At 39.2% G+C, this 13669-nt stretch overlaps 3 protein-coding genes across 3 annotated transcripts; all 3 read left to right on the plus strand.

Moving 5' to 3' along the window:
• The first annotated feature begins 290 nt into the window (after positions 1–290).
• On the plus strand, positions 291–6057 carry smpd5 (sphingomyelin phosphodiesterase 5). The gene is made up of 8 exons (XM_068736256.1): positions 291–485; positions 3069–4309; positions 4466–4541; positions 4631–4771; positions 4864–4953; positions 5053–5116; positions 5236–5395; positions 5641–6057. Exons 2-8 carry the CDS (start codon positions 3188–3190, stop codon positions 5737–5739), a joined length of 1752 nt encoding a protein of 583 aa, XP_068592357.1. The 5' UTR covers positions 291–485; positions 3069–3187; the 3' UTR covers positions 5740–6057.
• A 204-nt stretch (positions 6058–6261) lies between these two features.
• On the plus strand, positions 6262–8459 carry malsu1 (mitochondrial assembly of ribosomal large subunit 1). The gene is made up of 4 exons (XM_068736247.1): positions 6262–6665; positions 7705–7880; positions 7970–8051; positions 8180–8459. The coding sequence occupies exons 1-4, from the start codon at positions 6353–6355 to the stop codon at positions 8332–8334; spliced, it is 726 nt and encodes a 241-aa protein (XP_068592348.1). The 5' UTR covers positions 6262–6352; the 3' UTR covers positions 8335–8459.
• A 3690-nt stretch (positions 8460–12149) lies between these two features.
• LOC137891567 (peptide YY-like) lies at positions 12150–13342 on the plus strand. Its single transcript, XM_068736248.1, has 4 exons — positions 12150–12219; positions 12434–12616; positions 12719–12808; positions 13223–13342. Coding segments are annotated over exons 1-4 (300 nt in total). The 5' UTR covers positions 12150–12217; the 3' UTR covers positions 13248–13342.
• The last annotated feature ends 327 nt before the right edge of the window (positions 13343–13669 follow it).

A 13669-nucleotide genomic window follows, 5' to 3' on the forward strand; every position in this document is an offset into this window, starting at 1 on the left:
ATCCTCAGAAGGCTACTCATTAATTTATTCTGAAGTAACATTAGCATAGGCTACACATGTTACAATAATAATAGCTTGCTTCACAGAATACTTCATTCACAAAGTCCCTGTGGGTTATTGTCAAGAAATGCTTGCAGCCGTGGTGGCTGCACATTCAAATTGTCCTGAAGTCACTGCGTTCTGCATAAGTCACCTGTAACAAGTCACCTCAGGTGAGGACACGTGCCAGACGAGCCCGACACCATGACAACGACATTAGGGCGTGGCTTAATAAAGCTTGCGTGATGAGCCGCAGAGAGCGAGAGAGAGCAGAGTGGATCAAGGGAACCACGTAACCTAACTACAGATTTTGTTTTAACGTTGGGAATTGATAATTTCCTTTTAACACGTGACAACGTAACACATTAATGTAGAAAAATATACAAATACGTGTGTTGCTCACTGTACGGGTTCATCAGACGAACTGTCCCAGTTTCCGTGCTAAGGTAAGACCATCTGGGCTGTTAGCCGAGTGTTTTAAGCTAGCTAAAGTCACGCAACGGGACAGATGACAGCTTTCATTTGTGAGACCTACATTTCGTAGACTAACGTTATATTAAGCATGTATTGAATGTGAGGTGTCCTAACCATGTGCTATAATGACACAGTAACGTTGTATGGGTGTACACACAAACGCTTATGCAGATTAGAAAGTCTTTCTGAACCGTTTTCCAAGTGAAACTGTTAGCATAGCTTACCTATACACAGGCGATCCGAGTACCATAGCTGAGACCCACCTACCTGTATGAGTGTCTATGACAGTCTATAACAGTCTATGGTGTCGACGGACGAGGCACAGTGACGCAGAAAGTTCGCATCACTTGACAATAAATCACTGCAATTGATGGTAGCCTGTTTTGAATGGGGACTTTGTGTTTATCAGAGCCCAAAGTCTGCAATGTAGTGAACGCTTAAATGCAACGCACAAACGTTAAAGGGCAAATCCACACTAAAACAACGTTGGCATTATCGTCGGGTTTTCACTGTAAAAGGAATAGTGTCCAGACTCCTTCAATTGATGTCATTATATCACACGTTAATATATTTGATTTGAGATATTATCTCCAAAATTAAAATGTCGGTGTTAGGTTTTAATACTGACACACCCGATGACGTCAGACTGTAATTAATCTGTAAATACTCACAAAGGTGTGGTGTTCAGACAGGCTCATGATGCCAGTGGTTAGCAACAGCACAGATGGTTACACCTGTATTATGGGATGTTTGCACCATGTTTTTCTCTTTGCTTCCCTAAAATGGATCACGATGCATTGCACAAGTGTGCAGTAAGCCGATCTGACTGTATTGCATGTCCATTGATTCATATTTTTTACAACTGCATGTATGGGCATGAAGTCAATGTGAGAAGGCATTTATTCCTGAGTACCCACAATGTACAGTTGAAACCAGAAGTTTACATACACTGTGCAAAAAGACACAACACTTTTTTTCTCACTGTCTGAAGTTAAATCAGACTAAACCTCTTCTGTTTCAGGTCAGTTAGGATTACCAAAATTTCTTAGAGAATTTTATATTACTTTCTTTGAGGTCAAAAGTTTACATACACCAAAAGTACTATGTCTTTAAACAACGTGGGCAAGCCCAGATGATGATGTCATGGCTTTTGAAGCTCCTGATAGGTTAACTGACAACATGTGAGTTAATTGAAGGCACACCTGGGGATGTATTTTAAGGCCACACCTCAAACTTGTTTGAAATCATGGGAAAGTCAAAAGAAATCAGCCAAGAAATCAGAGAGAGAATCGTGGAGCTCCACAAGTCTGGTTCATCCTTGGGTGCAATTTCCAGATGCTTGAAGGTGCCACGTTCATCTGTGCAAACAATTATACGCAAGTATAAACATCATGGGAATGTCCAGCCATCACACCGCTCAGGAAGGAGACGGGCTCTGTGTCCCAGAGATGAACGTGTTTTGGTCCGACATGTGCAAATCAACCCCAGAACCAAAGTTAAAGACCTTGTGAAGATGATGGCTGAAGCTGGAAAGAAAGTGTCATTATCCACAGTAAAACGAGTCCTGCACCGACATGGGCTGAAAGGCTACTCAGCAAGAAGGAAGCCATTACTCCTAAAGAAACATAAAAAAGCCAGATTACAGTTTGCAAAAAGACACCAAGACAAAGACCTTAACTTCTGGAGACATGTCCTGTGGTCTGATGAAACTGAAGTGGAGCTGTTTGGCCATAATGACCACCGTTACATTTGGAGGAAAAAGGGGGAAGCTTGTAGACCTGAAAACACCATCCCAACTGTGAAGCATGGAGGTGGCAGCATCATGTTGTGGGGCTGTTTTGCTGCAGCAGGAACTGGAGCTCTTCATAAAATAGACGGCATCATGAAGAAAGAACATTACCTGGAAATATTAAGGCAACATCTCAGGACATCAGCCAGGAAGCTAAAACTTGGGTGCAAATGGGTCTTCCAAATGGACAATGACCCTAAGCATACTGCCAAAATAGTTCAAAAGTGGCTTGAGGACAACAAAGTCAATGTCTTGGAGTGGCCATCACAAAGCCCTGACCTGAATCCCATCGAAAATTTGTGGGCAGATCTGAAAAGGCGTGTGCGAGCGAGGCGGCCAACAAACCTGACTCGGTTACACCAGTTCTGTCAGGAGGAATGGGCCAGAATTCCAGCAGAGTACTGTAAGAAGCTTGTGGAAGGATACCCAAAACGTTTGACCCAAGTCATGCAGTTCAAAGGCAATGCTACTAAATACTAAGGAAATGTATGTAAACTTTTGACCTTGAAGAAAGTAATACAAAATTCTCTAAAATATTCTCTCTCTCATTATTGTGGCATTTAGCAAAAATAAATAATTTTGGTAATCCTAACTGACCTGAAACAGAAGAGGTTTAGTCTGATTTAGCTTCAGACAGTGAGAAAAAAATTAGTTATGTGTCTTTTTGCAGTGTATGTAAACTTCTGGTTTCAACTGTAAATGTTAATATGGTTTGAAAGAATAGAGCCATGTCATAACATTGTCATTTCTTTCTCCTGTCCACTAGTGTCCACTGGAGCCCATGAGAGAGACTTGGCACTGGAATGATGCTAAAACGGGAATGAGGCTAGAATGCAAGTCCCGATGTTGCTCATCCTGATTGTTGCTTAGAAAAGGAGCAAAGGCATGGCCCTGCAGGTATCTCCATTTCCTAATGGGTTTGTTGCAGGCATCCATGCTGTGGGATGGGCATTCATCCTGCCTTGCTTCTGGTTTCTTGATCGCCTCATTGCTTTGTGCAAGTCCACCACCCCGGAGCGAACCCAGCGACTAGAGCAGAGATGCTCCCTCCACCCCCTCAAGGTCTTCTTCGGCTTCATTATCTTCTTCATTCTTTTTCTCGTAACAGCCCCTTTGGGCTTCCTGGGATTTATGCTCTGGGCACCGCTTCAGGCTTGCCGCAGGCCCTTTTACTACCATAGAGAGACGCCATCCTCACCAGAGAAGGAGACACACAGGGGCTTTGAGCTGGTAGGAAAGGCATCATTTGGATTTGCCACAGCCAACCTATGTCTGTTGCCTGACAGCCTGGCTCGTTTCAACAACCTGGGGCACACCCAGCACAGGGCGGCTGTCATTGGTGAGCACATTGTGCAGGGTGTGTGTCGACCCCATATCCGCATCTTTGTTGACTCCCCCAGCAGCTGTGGAACTCTCAGTCCCTCCAACAGCATGTTTCCCACCGTTAATTCATCTTCATACGGGGCTACTGATAAACATGCGCAGCCCCCGGTGAGTCAGCATTCCGATTCAGCTGAAGTGCGTGTTTCAATCCCAAAGTCCAATAGTCACGTCGTCTGTGTGCCCTGTGATGACACAGAAGAGCCCTCGACTGACTCACCTTCTCCCCTTTTATATACCAATCGCAACTCCAACCAGCAGGGCCGAGCGGGTCACCGGAGTGCTCCCCGAGCTTTGCTCTCCCAGGGTCTCCGCCAACAGGACGATGTGCCCTGGGAAGTGTCGCCATTGTTTCCAGCCAATGTGGACATACTGTGTCTGGAAGAGGTGTTTGATAAGAGGGCGGCCCAGAAGCTCACCCAAGCATTGAAACCTGTGTTTGGACACATACTGTATGACGTTGGCGTGTATGCCTGCCAGCCACCATGCAGGTGTTCGTCTTTCAAGTTCTTCAACAGTGGCCTGTTCTTAGCCAGCCGGTTCCTTGTGCTTGAGGCCCAGTACCACTGCTTTCCTAACAGCCGTGGGGAAGACGCACTAGCTGCCAAGGGCCTCCTTTCTGCTAAGGTGCCTTGCTTAATATCATGTATCAAGCCTCTATCGGTTAATGCAGTTGTCATTTTTTTTTTTGTTGAGTTGCAGAATCCATATTAATCACTCATGCTTTTGTCACAGTATGACCACAGTGGAAATAGATGTAATGCTTGTTTTTGAAATGTTTAGGTGCTAATCGGGCAGAATCAGAAACAGAAGAAAGTGGTTGGCTATTTTAACTGCACACATCTTCACGCACCAGAGGGCAAGTTTAATTTTCTGATTTAGACTCAAAATTTGGTATTTTGCAGATAAAATGGTGTGTGATGGCTGGTGTGTGTTTGCTTTAATCAGGGGAAGGGGAGATTCGCTGTGAGCAGTTAAACTTGGTTACCAAGTGGATTGGGGATTTTCAAGCTGCCAACAAACTGCCCGACGAGGACGTTGCTTTTGATGTGCTCTGTGGAGATTTCAACTTTGACAACTGCTCACCTGGTGTGTCTCTGACAATTTTTTATTAATTTTTTTACTGATACTGATAAAAAAAAATTGTTGTTGTATTTATACACGTTTGTCTGTTTGTCTAGATGACACCCTGGAACAAAATCACTGTCTGTTTGAGGAATATAGAGATCCTTGCAGGGCAGGGCCTGGAAAAGAGAAGCCCTGGGTCATTGGTGCGTACCATTTTAAACCATTAGCCTACAGCAAATACTACATGCATACAAGACAAATACCGACAAATCATTTGGTATTTCATTGGTTTGCATCTAAAGGTACTCTGCTGGAGCAGCCCACGATGTATGAAGATGACATAAACACCCCAGAAAATCTACAAAGGTACACTCCTTTCCATTTTCTCAAACCTGCACAGCACAGCTACCATGACATGACCAGAACTCCTCACTCGCTGTTTATTCAATGAAGCTGATCGCCGTCTTCTCTGTGTATCTGTGTAGAACGTTGGAGAGAGAGGATCTGAGAAAGCAGTATGTCTCCCCTCCTGTTCCTGCAGAAGACTGCCCCTTGGATTACCCTGAGACTGGCCAGCCGTGGATCGGTCGTCGGATCGACTACATCTTGTACCGCGAAAACTCCATTTCCAAGCACTGCCGGACAGTATGTGTCCTTGTGTGTTTTAACTCTTTCCTCTACCTAGTCTTCTCCCGGTTCTCCATTGCTTCTGTCTCCTTGAAGTTTCAAGTTACTTTCAGATGCCACAAATAATTCATGAAAAATGTGCATATGGCAAAACTACTGACAAGTCAGTACTTGTAGAAAATGTCTTCTATAACAACAGGTTATCACCTAGTAAACACCATAAAGCATCATAAACAACATGCACTCTCTTTGTCTCCATCCAGGAAGTTGAAGAGGTTTCCTTCATAACCCAGCTGGCTGGCCTTACGGACCACATTCCTGTGGGCTTAAGACTGAATGTTGTTATGGACTCTGCTGATTAATGGCGACTACAGTGAAGGCAGCATCGCGTACAAACAAAGGGAACAAAATATACAAAAATGTACATTGTTATGATCCATACCATTACAACAATGCTTTGTTAACATACTTGAATTTGTGGTTTACATGACAATGTGCTGACCAGTTTAAGTATGCCTCAGGTGAAATTAATATGGATTTATTGAAACTATATAATGTTTACAATTTTATATTCAATGCCCAGGTAAGGGCAGAGGTATTGATTTTGTATAAGAACTTATTTTTAGGATTTTTCATTCCAATATTTTTCCTACAGAAATAAATGTAAATAATTCATTTTACACCGTGTCTCTTGCTTTTTATTTTCCATCAATTAGAAGTTTCATTATTTGACTATGCCCAATGCCCATCTGATGTTGTGAGGTCGCTACACTTTGTGATCGATAGAGGGCGCTCTATAGTTATTTCAGGTGGGTGACCGACGAAGAAGCTGTACTGACCAATCAAAAACCAAGGACGAGAGCCACTTCCTGTGTGTAGCTTCTGGTGCGCTCGTGTGGCTGTTTGATCAGAGACGGTTCAGGAAGTTATAGAGCATCAATGCAGCGATATTGTGATGTTGTATAAGTTAAAATCATGAATATTCTCAATCGCTCTAAGAAACTGGTATCATCGGTGTTAAGAAGTAGCGTTTTAATGCAGAAAACATTTGTTTTTAGACGCGTCTGTTTTGTTCCCAAAGCTCGTCGTCTCAATCTGTGTTTGCCTCAAAGTTTTACGGGAAGTTTATCCTCATGTCGGCACAGGTATCATGTAACGTCATCCTCCCATCACTTAGAAACACAAAGACTGTATTCAGAGATGCGCGGTGACAACAGTATTTCAAAGAGGAGCACTGGCATGTCGCAGGAGGAAGATATGGACAGTGACAACAGTGCTCTGAGTCAAAGTAAGTAACTAAAGCGGTTAGTGGACTGATGGATGAATTGATCGATAAAACCGATTACTGGGCATCTATTTATTTTTTTGGCTGACTAAGCTTTTAAGCTATTTCAAAGGAAAGTGTCAAAGATGAAATGGTTGCAGCTTGTTAAATGTGCGGATGTGTTGCTTTTCCTTGTCTTGCATTAAAATGTATTTAATAAGAGTTGATACATATCAATTAACGTATTGGATTAGTTTATTAACATTTGGTAATCAATTAGGCACGTTGAGTTTTTTAGGATCTTATCTTAAATCTGATGAGTTGCTGCATTGTATACCATATATGATAGTAAACTGATTATTTTTGTCTTTTGCACTGTTGGGACAATTTCATTATTTGATTAATGACACAACATCATAGTTTGCAGCAACCTTAAATCTGAATGTCTTTAAACAAAAAATAAAGATGTCACCTTTGGGAAACATTTAGGGGTGCAACTAACAATTGTTTTGATTATTGATTAATCTGCGGCTTATTTTCCAGAGTAATCGATTCATAATTGTACCTATAATATGTCCTCAAGTATTTCAAAGTCCCATCACAGCCTGAGGTGATGTCTTCAAATATATTATTTTGTCAAAAACCCAAAGATAATTAGTTTGCTATTATTATAAGAAAAGCAGCAATCCTCCTATTTCTGAAGTTGGAAACAGTAAATGTGGCTTTTTCTAAATTAAGAAAATGACTTAAAACAATTAATTGATTATCAAAATAGTTGCTGAGTAGTTTTCTGTTTATCGACTAATCGATGAATCGTTTCGGAATTAGAAAATGTGACGTGTGACATGACGTAAGATGTTTAACCAGGAAGATAACCTGCAAAGTGGTTGCAGCCTTGGTTACTGTAGTGGATGAGGTCACCCTGCATTGCTTTGATTATTGTATGTGATGACATTTCTCTGTTTCAGCACAAATATACCATGCATTGAGTGAAAAAGGATACATGGTAGCATTCACATAATTTTGATTGTCAGACTAAATGTTTCACCCTTGTTTTCTCTAGGAGCCCCTGAGACTTTCACTCTTGACGTGTTGGTGTCGCTACTGCGTCAGGAAAATGCGGTGGACATCTGTGTGATTAAAGTACCAGAGCAGATCAAATATACAGAGTACTTCATCGTTGTCAGCGGTGTATCAACGAGACACCTCCGCGCAATGGCACTTTATGCCATCAAAGTGGTAACTGACATTTGTCTTCTCATTGTCAAAGGTAATATGTGCAACCTGTGTTTGTTTTTAAACTCACATGATGGATGATTTTCCTCTAGTATAAGTTTCTGAAGAAAAATGGAGCTCCGAATATCAAGATTGAAGGGAAAGATGCAGAGGACTGGATGTGTATTGACTTTGGTATGTAAAACTGATAGATCTTATCTCCTAATGTCAAATTTAGACTGTTGTTTAATGTTTATATGAACTGATGTTTGTCGATAGAGTTTTTAGTGGTGTTCACTGTCCCGCTCCTCTCTCTGTCTCAGGGAATATGGTCGTTCACTTCATGCTACCAGAGACCAGAGAAGTGTATGAACTGGAGAAACTCTGGACTCTCCGCACGTATGATGAGCAGCTGAAGAACATGCCCACTGAGACACTACCAGAAGACTTCATATATGATGTTGAAGTCACAAAGTGACAAATCATCTGAGCTACGTGCACAGAATGAACTACTTCTTTGAGACTTTGTATGCATCCTCAACTATCCCTGTGAGTAGAAATAAAAGGTTATTTGTTAAATGTTTATTAAACTATAAGTAATCATCGCAGGTCCTTTTTCTCTTTTTTCGTTAAAATTATTGACTTAAAAAATGCAGTGGAGATAAAGAATAAAGCATGCCCATGAATAAAATATTCAAGAAAGTCCGAGAACTGAAAAGTTCTGCTGAAGCACATTACTACATGTACGGTCTCACCTGCCATATACGGTTCCTGTTTGTTGTCTGGGAAGACCAATTTTTAGGAACATGTTTTCTGAAGAAATTGTGTTGAGTTGCCAAAACAAACCATTCCAGCTGAAGCTTTCAACCAAATAAAACCGGCTGATTGCTCCCAACAAGAAAAGAGAGGTTGTTGGCCAAAGTGTTAGTCCAGATGTGCATCCACTCAGCACTTGCATGTGCGAAGAGATTGCTCAGTGAAGTGGTATTACTGGTAGGTCGGTCAGTACTTGTACAACTCAAAAAGCTTCTGCAGTCTAAAACTGTGAAGTCTTGTGCAAATCATCATACCATGCTATGCTGTTCTAAAAATATATACTGCATGTTTTGATTCAATTATAAAACTGGATTTCATCACTGTTTATCCAAATGTCAGAAGGAAATACACTGATGAATTAGCATTTGAAAATTAAAAAGTGTGTTTTTTTTCTTGTAAGCAGAGGAGCATTTTTGTGGAGAATCAGACAGTCACAGAGACACAGATGCTACATGAGTGCATGCGTACACACACAGCAACCACCATTATACCTTTTCACTTCCTAGCAAGTGACCATTTCGGTTCATTGACTTGTTTTAAGTCATGCTGGGCGAACATTAGCTAAATGTAAAAATGTAATGAAGCGGGAGATGCCGACACAGAGCCTGATGGGACTTTGTGATTGTGTTACTTGCATGGTCTGAAGAATGACTCATAATAAAAGTGATTCTTAAATAACAGAGATTACAGCTTTACCCCCCATCAAAAAGAACACTAAAATATAACTATGCAGACATAAATTATCTTTAAAATATTAAAATATGAAATATTTATGGTCTAAAGTCAGACTGTCTAACTATTTCAAATTGGTAATGGTGGCATGTGTGAGATTGTACAAAACCAATCAATGCAATTGTTTAATGACATTCATTTTGTGACCTGTTGTTTGACAAACTATTAAACCAACTGCTTTCTAGTGGATTAGCAAAATGACACAGAGGGAAAATTGAAACAAGTGAAAGAAAAAGATTAGTTCTGTTTTTTTGTCTCAAAAGTGGCTACTGTGGCTTATGTTATCATTAGCCGCACAGCCATCTTACCCACTGTTGTGTAGCCATTAATGGTTATAGTGTTAATATACTCTATAATGGAGGAGATTGAGGGAGATTAGTAATAGGAAACAACAGTAGTTGAGTATCTGTCTTGCTTTGTAAATGTATTGCTGTAAAGCTCTATTTGCAGATATAATTCCATCAATGTGTTTGTCAACCATATGTTGCACAAAAAAGAGAAAAAATGAATCGGAAACTTCATTCTTCCCTGGTATGCAATTCACTGGGAACACATTTAAATGTCAGCTTCAATCCTCTGCTAAAAGCCCACCTACCCTGTTATATTCAGTTACCTTCAGTTATTCCAGTAACTGGAATAACTGAACAAAAAATTGCTGTACAAAAAGTTAATTTTTAAGTTCTTTCATATGAGTCTGTGTCCTGCAGGTGGGTTGGCACTTGGCTGCAGTATTTCTCAGTGGAAGGTGTTTATAAGGAGAATAGACTGGTGTATTAGAGAGCACATCAACCATATTAGACATGGCACTTAAAGGGCTCTCAGAGCTTTACCCACCTGGCCCTCATTTGTCAGCGAGGTACTAGGCAAGCTGATGTGACTAAGTATTTAAATCAGGAATTTATTATTAACCTTTCTCCATACAGCACATCCATTATTTCAGAAATAAATGAAGTGAATGGTTCTTTATCAATGAAAACACCAGTGACTTTAAGAAAATGTATCAGAAAACATAGTGTTGCATATTGTTGTAATCCATTTCTCTCCTCCTTGAGCTGCTCATGATCGAAGGAGTCACTGGAGGAAAGGGAGAAATAATTACCACCAGGACACATCCTTCAGTCTTGACAATGTTTTATTACTTGGCTCTGCAGAAGTATTTATGTTGACAGATTTTAATTGATGTCATTTTTGGAGTGATACTTAGATTTTTGTTGTCTATTTAAATCATTGTATTAAAATATAAAAACCTATTTGCTGAATGAAATAAGTCCACAAATCAAAGTATCACTCCCAAGCTGTTGACGTCAATACAAATTTGTTAACATAAATACTTCTACATATATATATGTATACATATATATCTTTCAATCTTTCAGGTTTTTATAGGTACCAAAGCTGTTTCACTAGATTCGTTTATAAATACGTATATATGTATAAACGTATATATATACTTATATACACTGTCTATAAGTTATATTTTAGTTTGTATGTACTTTTCCTGCAAAGACTGTGCTGTCGCTCTGTAATAGAGTTCTCATATGACTGTCATAGGAAAAGACAGCACCAGTCTACTGTCAAATTGAACAAGAGTGCTCTTCAAAGAAAATAGTTACCATCAAAGTAATCTCACCATTTGGGACTGAAAGCTTTTTGTGCCCTCTGTCAACCTGGAATTGGAAATCTATGGGTTTGAGCAATTTACTGCCGTATCTTGTATGATTTGGTGCAATTTGGAACTATGCTTCCTGCTTTGGCCAAAATGGTTTAGTTATTAGTTATTGTCTTAATACAACTATGTATCAGTCAGTAGTGTTTCAAGTGGAGTTATGCCACCGTTTTGCATTCATGTAGATTACATACATGAGATGCAATGCTAGGAGAATGCTAAATGAATAGGTTTGTATTCATACGATTTATTAATGAGTTTGAGACTTATCAATTGCCAATAAGATAACAAGAACTACATCTGCAATTTCTTTAATCCGTTTTCTAACAGGATGATCATTTTTGATTTTTTATCCATACTTAAATGAATTAATGGTTTATTTCCTAATGCAGACCCTTCTACTATTCTCTATAAACTGAAACATTATCTTTCCAAATATATTTCAACTTAATGTGAAAACAACAGACCATCATCGGCCATTTGAAGTTACACATCATCGGTTTTATTGAGACTTGTCATGCTGACTGTGACTCTTAAGTGGACTTTTTAAATGAATCAAGGTCTGTCTCTGCTTGTGCTGCTACTGAAAAAGATATTTTTGAACAGAAGTGAAATTGGCTCTTTGATAAAGGGTACTCTTTTACCCTTCAAACATGTAACGGCTTCCTAATGTAATTAATGTAGAAACAAAAATGATCAAGGATAAAATAAATACATTTTAAATTGATATGAATCAATATGTGCGCCTCTGAGAGTTTATGCACAATCAAACTTTGTGGTAATTTAGGAATAATTAGATTCTCAAAGCACATGTTGACTTCTGCAGTAAATTTGAAATGCAAAAAAAACCATGTACACCTTCAAGTCAAATAATTAACATTTTGATTAATCTTATTCTGTGACATCTTACATGTCCTGTTTTTTTCACAATAATGTAACTGACATTTGTTAACTGCCTTGACTCTCAGGCAGTACTAAACTAATGAGAGAGTAGATGTTTCTCAGGAGTACGCTAAAAGTGAATGAAATGACCCTCCCTCCTTATCCGACACACAGTATAAAACACAGGCAATGTTGGGAATCTGAAAGAGGAGCTTGGAACAGCGAGAAAATCAACTACAGCAGAATTTTCAAGGGTTACATTATAATGTAAGCATTTTTTTTATTATTATATTATTTTTTTCATTTATTTTACACCTTTTAATTGAAAGATACTTTTTGATTGAATGTCAGTCAGTAAGATTGGATCTGGCAGCTTTCATGGTGGAGTATCAATCCAATATGGAGCTTCTACTTCAGATTTTTACATTGTGACATTGTTGAATAATATTTTTTTGTATTATGCATTTTGACTGTGATACAGGATTCGCTTCAGTGCTGTGATGTCGCGGAGTATTCTGGCTCTCTGCCTCTTGGCTTGTATTGACTCTGGCATAAGCGCATATCCAGCCAAGCCTGTCGGTCCCCAGAAAGGCGCACCACCTGAAGAGCTCGCCAAATATTATTCTGCACTAAGACACTACATAAATCTCATTACAAGACAGAGGTTAGTTCTTAAAGTTCTATAACATACTGTAGGTTCAAATCATTTTTGAAAGCACGTGTAAAGAAGTATTGATATGTTGCTTGGCTCTTTTTTTATGCATAGGTATGGGAAAAGAGACACCCCAGATACTGTATTTTCTGATGTGTTTATGAGGGAGAGCACAGAGAGTATTCCAGGATCAAACTACATCAGGTAAATTATTTCAAAAGGCTGCTTTTTATACATTTTGTAATGCTTTTATTTATTCATTTAATTTGACTAATTTGTGTTGTCTATGTCAGATGTATGCAATATAATGTATTGTATTGCATGATAGAACATGTGAGAAGAAATACCGGAAAAGTACAAACTTCCGTACAATGTATAGTGTAATAAAATCCAACAGCCATGCAATAAATCTATTCCTGTGAAGCTTCAGTTTATGTTCACACTTTCATGTCATAAATGTCAATGCCATAAAAGTGTTACATTTTAAGATTATTAGTGGTTTGGGATTGGATTGGAATATTATTAATGTTTTAATACACTTTCTTCCTCTTGAATGTGAATAGGACCAGGGAACTTAACATGAAAATATACTAAATACTTAACTTTCTTGTCTTGTAGGTATGATGAGCTGCCACTGTGGTGACGCTGTCATATTAAGGATAACTCTGCCACAAAGCTGCTGCAATGTCTTCAACTGACATAAAATGAACTTGTGCTGCATGGAATAAACATTGTGTAATGAAACTACTTTGGTCTGTAATGTTGTCAGTGTTACATTAAAACATGTTATTGACATGTTGACCCATTGTCTCACTCTGGCTCATTTGGCTTGCCAAACATCCAGCAGTACTACCTCACCTGTGGAGTAGTATATGTTGAACACAATATATCATGTGTGTCATTCACTGATGGAGTAACAGTGCTCTCTGCTGGTGAACAGGCATCTAAATATTTTGAGAATTTTTCAGGTTGGGCAAATATCTTATACTTCATGTCTGCTGCTTATGTTCTTTTTGAGGAGAGTTAAATATAAATTAGCTGTAACTTGAGGGAACCAGTGTTGCA

The sequence above is a fragment of the Cebidichthys violaceus genome, unplaced genomic scaffold (genome assembly GCF_023349555.1).
Source record: "Cebidichthys violaceus isolate CVI_PGR_0920_01 unplaced genomic scaffold, fCebVio1.0.p SCAF_7, whole genome shotgun sequence".
NCBI lineage: Eukaryota > Metazoa > Chordata > Actinopteri > Perciformes > Stichaeidae > Cebidichthys > Cebidichthys violaceus.

Excerpts from the sequence above, each read along its gene's own strand:
- smpd5 (XM_068736256.1), top strand. The coding sequence starts at position 3,188 with ATGGCCCTGCAGGTATCTCCATTTCCTAATGGGTTTGTTGCAGGCATC. Across the intron at positions 4,542-4,630 it reads ACATCTTCACGCACCAGAGG|GGGAAGGGGAGATTCGCTGT; the intron begins GCAAGTTTAATT and ends TGCTTTAATCAG. Across the intron at positions 4,954-5,052 it reads AGAGAAGCCCTGGGTCATTG|GTACTCTGCTGGAGCAGCCC; the intron begins GTGCGTACCATT and ends TTGCATCTAAAG.
- malsu1 (XM_068736247.1), top strand. The coding sequence starts at position 6,353 with ATGAATATTCTCAATCGCTCTAAGAAACTGGTATCATCGGTGTTAAGA. Across the intron at positions 7,881-7,969 it reads CACTTTATGCCATCAAAGTG|TATAAGTTTCTGAAGAAAAA; the intron begins GTAACTGACATT and ends ATTTTCCTCTAG. Across the intron at positions 8,052-8,179 it reads CTGGATGTGTATTGACTTTG|GGAATATGGTCGTTCACTTC; the intron begins GTATGTAAAACT and ends TCTCTGTCTCAG.
- LOC137891567 (XM_068736248.1), top strand. Across the intron at positions 12,617-12,718 it reads AATCTCATTACAAGACAGAG|GTATGGGAAAAGAGACACCC; the intron begins GTTAGTTCTTAA and ends TTTTATGCATAG. Across the intron at positions 12,809-13,222 it reads CCAGGATCAAACTACATCAG|GTATGATGAGCTGCCACTGT; the intron begins GTAAATTATTTC and ends CTTGTCTTGTAG.